This window comes from Buceros rhinoceros, unplaced genomic scaffold (genome assembly GCF_000710305.1).
Source record: "Buceros rhinoceros silvestris isolate BGI_N320 unplaced genomic scaffold, ASM71030v1 scaffold25387, whole genome shotgun sequence".
Classification (NCBI taxonomy): domain Eukaryota; kingdom Metazoa; phylum Chordata; class Aves; order Bucerotiformes; family Bucerotidae; genus Buceros; species Buceros rhinoceros.
The window spans coordinates 7,560-14,877 of record NW_010420782.1 but is presented as its reverse complement, the minus strand read 5'-3'; the positions used below and the strand labels follow the sequence as shown (position 1 = coordinate 14,877).

Here is a 7,318-nt window from a genome sequence, read left to right as displayed (position 1 = left end):
TGTGGGAACATGGGCAGGGAGGTATCATATTGCCCCCTCACGCAAGTGGCCCTCCACTAATAGTAGAGCTGCTCTGTAGTACTGATGAAGATAGAACTAGCTTCAGTAATGAAGCGGGAAGAAGTGGACAACAACACAGTAGTTGAGGCAGGTCTAAAGTCTCATCTGTTGTACATGACTCTTGTTGGAGGCTGGAGATACCTGGTTTAAATTTAGCAGATTGCTCTTAGGACTAACATTTTTTACAGCCAATTGTCCAAATCCTAAAAAGACCTTGAGTTTTTGCTTTTGATACCTTACTCTGTCCTGAATGCTTTTGAAGCAGTAGTAGTGATCCTTGGTCTTTCCAAATGCGAGTTGCCAGTACCTGATAATCAATACTGCTTTGTGGCAAATAATGGAATACTGCTGAAAGCTTCCAGAGAGGAATATTTTAGGCAATTTTTACAGTTTTTACAGTCTGTAATAAACTTCAGGGTACACTGTGTCATTCCCTCAAAAAGAGAGTGGAACCCACCTGTGTGCAGTCACTAGCCTTTGCCAAGATGCAAAAGTGTTTAATTTTGAACAATTGGTCCTGTTCCTGACAATGCTGCTGAGGTGTGTACCACTGAGCATCTTGCTGTGTGTGCTTTTCTGTAGTACTTCTGGATTCTAAAAAGCTCTCATCTCTTTGACATTTCAGGAAGATGTTTGTTGGTGGCCTCAGTTGGGATACAAGCAAAAAAGACTTGAAAGATTACTTCACCAAATTTGGTGAGGTGACCGACTGTACGATAAAGATGGACCCTAACACAGGAAGATCCAGAGGCTTTGGATTTATTCTCTTCAAAGAACCTGGGAGTGTTGAAAAGGTGAATTTAAGCTTCATATTTCAGATTTTTAACTTCTAAGGGAAACTTTTGAGCTTCAGTTAATCATCTCAAACTATCTTCCAGGTTCTGGAACAGAAAGAGCACAGGCTAGATGGACGACTAATTGACCCCAAGAAGGCCATGGCAATGAAAAAGGATCCAGTGAAGAAAATATTTGTTGGTGGACTTAACCCAGAAGCCACAGAAGAGAAAATCAGGGAATACTTCGGAGAGTTTGGAGAGGTGCGTAATGTTATCTTAGCACACACTTAAAATAGCCTCCAGTTGCTGTTCAGTTTACTAATAATTTGGAAGCTGCAAATTAACTTCAGATGTATCAAGCCTTCTGGAACTGATCCAGAGGTTTCCCATCTTGAGAGCAAGGAAGGCACATACTGTGCTAGATGCTTCCATTGCTGGTTAGATACTCTTTGTCTTTAACTCAAGCCATGTTATCTGATGGTAAAACTGCTTTTTAGAAGTTGTACAATTGAAACCTCTGGTCTGCAAGCCAGTGTTCATACAGAGACTATTGCAGCTTTGGCTGTTGCATAATGTGCAAGGATAGGAAGCTTACAGTTTTACTGTCCGAAATGCCACACGCTTGTATGTTAGCAGTTAAGAACAGTTAAGTCTGAAAATAGTGTTTCGTGTCTTCAGATTGAAGCGATTGAACTTCCAATGGATCCAAAGACCAACAAAAGGAGGGGGTTTGTGTTCATCACTTTCAAAGAAGAGGATCCAGTGAAGAAGGTTTTGGAGAAGAAATTCCATAACATCAGTGGAAGCAAGGTAGAATCTTTGACTTGTAATTTTTTTCTTCAAGTTAATACACATAATACCACTATATCTATAATCTGAACAGGATTTTGTAAACCTCTGATTTCAAGGTACAAATGACAATGTACCTGGACAATATGGTGACAAAATGACAATAAGGACAACTCAGGGATTACTGCAGGGCAGGGGTGTTTTGCCATAAGTTCAGTCACAGAGGCTGCTGAGGTTCTTTGCCAATACTTGGGGATTTTGTATGTAGAGTATCTAATTGCAGTCATTAAATACACATGGAAAAACTGCCTTATTTATGATACCAGTCTAACACTGTAAGCCATTTCAACAGATACATAACTATCTTCAGCATAGAGCATTTGCATAAATTCAAGGTTCACAGACACTAACTTTAAGCATCTGAAACTGGTTCTTGTCATGGGGGCAGCTTCTGGTATCTTTTCTCTGCAGCCCACCCCTTTGCTACAAAAACCTTGTCATGTAAACCCAACACAAGGATCCAAAGAGAAAATAGATGCTTATGGTAGCTTGTACCTGGCCAGCTGGTTATGTGAACTACTGTAAAAGTGGTGTGAGATGATCTGAAGTGCTGATGGCTCATCTGTGCGGTGAGCTCATGGAGGCCCATGGGTCAAGCTCATGAGAAGAGGACTGGAGGCAAATGATGTATGCTGGCTGGAGGTGTCCCTCTTCCCTTGCTCCAGGGCCAGTGCTGACCATACACTAATTTCAAAGCCCTGTTAGATCTGGTCATACTGTCTGACCCAGTGACAGACAGCACTTAATTTAAGACAGGTCTTGACACAGCAGAAAATAAGCTTTCGCAAACCAAATGCACTGGTAGTTGTCAAGACGCTGTAGTTAGCTATAATGTTTGTTTTCAGGAGTGTTGAATGCTTATGTGCCAAGGGAGCTAAGAAATCGTATCTGTACCTCATTACTATGGCTTGATTTTGTGTCATAGTGATAACAAAAAGAGCAGATTACCTTTAAGCTCCTGTGGTGAAGAATTCCAGCCAGGCCTGCTCAGGGCTGCTATCACAATAGTCGTTCCTTAGAGAGAAGAGCAGCAGTAGTTTTATCTGTGACTGTGCACAGGTTCAGGAGCTAGGAAGCTGGCTGAACTGCTTGAACTGCAGATTGGGAACCTGTCTTGAGAATGTCAGTTCTGGTTGGTTTCAGCTGTTCTTAGCATTTGATAAGTGATGATTTCCAGTGTTGGTAGATGTACAGTCCAGCCCAGATGCTGTATAGGATGTACAGAGGCTGCCAGGAAAACTTCCTGGTGGGTTTCTCGGAGCCTTGTTGATCCAGCGCAGCTCAGGTGAAGCAGTCCAATAGTACTAGGATAGAGAGCAGCCTTGTGGCTCCTACTGGAGCAGTGGCCATGCTGAGGTGGGAGCTGATTGTGGAGAGTAGGCAGCATTAAAACACTGAAAGCAGTGGCCTGCTTTGTGTGGCCAGTAATGACTTTCTCCATGGTGCAATTGGTGGTAGGCCACAGGCAGCAGAAGACTGAAAGCAGTGGCCTGCTTTGGCTGACAGTGACTTAGCTTTGTCCAGGTGACATGATAAATCAGATGCTTCTGGGCACACATTAGTCCTCAGGTGGCAGGGAGCACAGCATGTGTACCTTCTTTGCCTCCAGACCTCTGGCTTTGCTGAGTGGCTAGATTGGGTGCTGCTGCTATAAAACAGTCTTTACACTCTTCCTTGTTTTTTATTTTCAGTGCGAGATTAAGGTAGCACAGCCAAAAGAAGTATACCAGCAGCAACAGTTCAGTAGTGGTGGAGGAAGAGGTAGCTATGGAGGAAGAGGCAGAGGTGGAAGAGGCGGCGGTAAGTACCACACACACTACTTTAGTATGGACACATTCTAAATAAGTTGTGTGTACTAAAATGGGATTTTGTGGATGGTTTTCCCTTCTATAGCTCAAAGTCAAAATTGGAATCAAGGTTATGGCAATTACTGGAACCAGGGTTATGGGAATCAAGGATACGGCTATCAGCAAGGTTATGGTGGCTATGGAGGCTATGATTATTCAGGATATGGGTATTATGGATATGGACCAGGCTATGATTACAGTAAGTAAAGAGAACTGTATTGGGTATAAGCAAGCGTAACTAATTAGCAGTTTAATGCATTTGTTTTCTTGTTCATAGGTCAAGGCAGTGCAAATTATGGGAAGACACCAAGACGTGGTGGTCATCAGAATAACTACAAGCCATATTGATCAAACTTATTCAGGTATGCAGTGGCATGGTCTCTTTTGGAAAATGACTGCATAGGTTTTGTATACAATGCTGTAGATGGATATTTCAGTTCTGTACCAAATTTAACTTTACAATAAATTTCTATGGCCTGTTAAATGTGCATCTTACTTGGAAGAGCTCCCTGGAAATGTTTTACATGTTTAATACTTACAGATAACTAGTTGTCTAGACAGTGTGGTGTGTAAATTTCAGCCTTGCTGAAGGTATTAATTAATGATTTTATTAATAGGTTAAACTGAAACTGATTTTGAGGGTCTGCTTAAAGCTGCAGCTCTGCATCTAGGGACTGCCTCTTGGAGTTAACTATGGACTCTGCATTACTCCAGTTGTACAGAATGAGATGCATCTTAGGGAACCAGTGTCACTTTCCACCTTTTTATTTTGTATTGTTTTTGTGTCATACATTTCCTGTAATGGAAGTGTTAATTTTACTGTACTTTTTGGTACCTTTTTGGAATCTAATGTATTGTAAGGTATTTTACATGTGTTCTGATTCACCATGACATGGATATTGAAGCTATCCTAGCTTTTGAAATAAAAAAGGCGTAATCTAGTGTCTTGTGCCATTCTTCAGCTTATGTATTAGTAAAATGCCAGTATACTGTTCCCAGAACTTAGTTCATGGCAGTACCTTGGTAGGCGAGGAGTTGTGCTTACCTGTTCTTAATCTTAACCCTAGAAGGCTCTATTGGTAGTTGTGCTTCCTCGCAGTTCAGTGACAGCTCAGACCAGCAGTCCCTGCTGCCTGGAGCTGATGGAAGGGAACTTGGGCAGGAAGCCCCAGCTGTGGTGGAGGCTGTGCTGTTGTACTGGTGGCTCTTGTTCTAGACAAGCAGAGGCTCAGCATAACTGTGGTGGTGTCTGTGTTGTAGGGCTCTGTGAGGAGGAGCCAGAGGCAGGGGTTTTGGGTAGGACTTGAGAGTCTAGACAGCACTGCAGGAGGAAGCGAAGTGTGCATGGAGCTGGCTGCACTCCCTTGCGTTTCATGGCCTTGAGCCTGAGACTTCTCCAAGTCAATAGTATGTAAACCTGCCTTGAAAGACAGGTTACACAGTAAATTACCAATGCAAAGTCTGAATTTTTGCAGCCTTTTTGTGTATGAAAAACAGCTAGAAGAACTTCCACTGTAGTTGTGGGTGGAAAAAACCAAAACAACATCTTTCTCTAGAGATGAGTGACCAGCTAGAAATCTGCTCTCCATTTTTGACCGGTTTACTGCTATTTTAAGGCAATAACTATATCACGTGATTTGCCTGTCTTGCTGCAGAATAGTCCCAATCTCAGATTTATAAATAAGTAGCAAGTGATGCTGCAAGAGTGAACTCTCAATTTTTGTTGCTGTAATCAATTTGATTTTTACTTGCCTTTTAAAGCTAAATTCTGACATTTTTTCTTGTAATAAATTCTGTTTGAACAAATGGGAACCAGAAGTGGAATCAAACCAAGTAACTAAGACATAAGCAGGTATTACTAGTGAGCTTTTACTTTTTTTTTAATAAGGGATGCAGCTGTTCTTGCAGGTTCTCTAATATGCTGCTCCCTTCTGGTTGTCCTCAAAACAAACAAACTTGCTGTAAAGTTTGAAGTCTGCAAGACTTCCAGGGTTAAGTGAAAATCCTGAGTATAAAAAATTAAATTTTAAATCTGATAGGAGGTGACAACTTAACAGCTGCCTAACTCCTAAGTAAAAAAACCTGCAGACTGATACAGGCGAGTACAGTATTTAAATGTATTGCTGTCTCAAGATTTCAAATTTAAATGCTGACTCTGTTGCATACTTCCAGTTGTTTTCTTACAAAATAAGGGGTAGCAGAGTATTTTTCTAGCAAGCAGGTTGCCTTCCACTGGGGAGTTTGCATAGTACCAGGCTGCTGCAGTAGTCGTGGCTCCAGCGCATTAGCAGTAGAGTGGGAGCTGGCTGCTACTTTGGGTGTTTTTGGCAGTAGGCTCTCAGGTAATGCTTCCTTGACAGTGATGTGGCCTTAAGCAGCAGTGGAGGATACTGGTACTGAAGTGCAGAGCTGGCTTTCCCTGTTGACTTTGCATGAAAAGAACAGGAAACTGCCTGGTGAAAGCAAGGGCTGGTATATAAGGTTATTGTTGCTAATGGTGATCGTGTTCTCAATGGACTAACCCTACTTGAGTATTTCTTGAGGACAGAATTTTTCTTAAGAACCAGGCTGAGAGCCACAGCCCTCAGCTGACTGTTCCTTGTGCATTTGGTGTTACGAATTTAGGACTGAAGTTTTTGACTTTCCCTGGTCACTGAGACCGTTTGTTGAATATAGTGCTACTGGGCACCATGTTACTAAGTGGGTCCTGAAAGTGGTCAGAGGAGCCTGGGAAGGACTGGGTGTACTGGCAGCTAGAATGGCATTGCCATTGGTAGCAGCAGATCTAAAAAAATGAGAACCCATTGGCTTATCTTAATTTGCTAAAGACATAACCTGAGAAAATGTAGTTTAGAGTAGCTACTAGAAATGCATTTCTTTAAACCCGGTTTTAGATATGCTGTTTTAAGTAAAAGCCAATTCCACACTTCTGCCAGACTTGAAACAAGCGCTTGTAAAATTTATTTCTCCTAAAGCTTTTGCTAATAACAAGATGACTGAAAATAACAAAATCAAGGGTAAATTATTTGGTCTAAGACATGCTAGGATGAAGATTAATTGTGCATTACTATAGTAGAATAATGTTTCTTAGTAGTAGATCTTGAACATTGTTTGAAACCTATGGAAAGAAAATAATGTTATGGTTTTTTGTAAAAGCATCATTAAAAGGAATTACTTCATTGCCTCATTTTCGCTTACATTATATGTAAGTGTCATACTAGTACTGTACTTAGTAAGAGGCTTTTTGCATTTCCTGTAGAAAATAAAGGCATTTTCCTTGCTTATTTTAGACTGCAGACAAGCACATAACAGTGCCAGTTTAACTTAGAGGCATAATGACTTTAAGTTATCTTTCTGTTCTTAAGAATTAGTATGAACAGCTGTATGTCTTTCCATTAACTTGCTAAATAAAATACTAACACATTTTTCTTGTGCCTGCTATACTAATATTGCACTGAACTAAAAGCATGTTTTTCCTTAGCTCAGGGCTAGATTCACTGTGAATTTTGTGTGGTGGTTGAGGCCACCAGTGATTACACTAGATACACTGCTGACCAGGTAACTAGAGTTTTACTGGGCACTTGGTTAAAAAGCAGTTGTCTTTTAGTCAGCAGTACTAAGTGTACTGAAAGCTGTTGTTACTGAGGTGCTAACTGCATGTGTATGCTGAGCTCACAAGTGTGTGGCAAAATGGGTTACAGCTAGATGTTCTCTGTAAGCAAGGCATAGAGGGACCTCAACAGGTCCTGAGATGTACAAGGCTTGGAAGACTTAACAGGACTCAGT

The 7,318-nt window shown here is 41.3% G+C and overlaps 2 protein-coding genes across 2 annotated transcripts in view; one reads left to right on the top strand and one right to left on the bottom strand.

The window, feature by feature from the left end:
• The first annotated feature begins 689 nt into the window (after positions 1 to 689).
• On the top strand, positions 690 to 4,474 carry HNRNPAB (heterogeneous nuclear ribonucleoprotein A/B). The gene is made up of 6 exons (XM_010139434.1): positions 690 to 854; positions 939 to 1,097; positions 1,515 to 1,646; positions 3,377 to 3,485; positions 3,579 to 3,731; positions 3,810 to 4,474. The coding sequence occupies exons 1-6, from the start codon at positions 690 to 692 to the stop codon at positions 3,878 to 3,880; spliced, it is 789 nt and encodes a 262-aa protein (XP_010137736.1). The 3' UTR covers positions 3,881 to 4,474.
• A 1,996-nt stretch (positions 4,475 to 6,470) lies between these two features.
• Positions 6,471 to 7,318, bottom strand: part of PHYKPL (5-phosphohydroxy-L-lysine phospho-lyase) — a 6,926-nt gene continuing 6,078 nt past the window's right edge. Inside the window, exon 12 of the mRNA XM_010139432.1 lies at positions 6,471 to 6,650. The gene's annotated coding sequence lies outside the window, so the exon portion shown is untranslated. The remainder of the gene's footprint in view (positions 6,651 to 7,318) is intronic.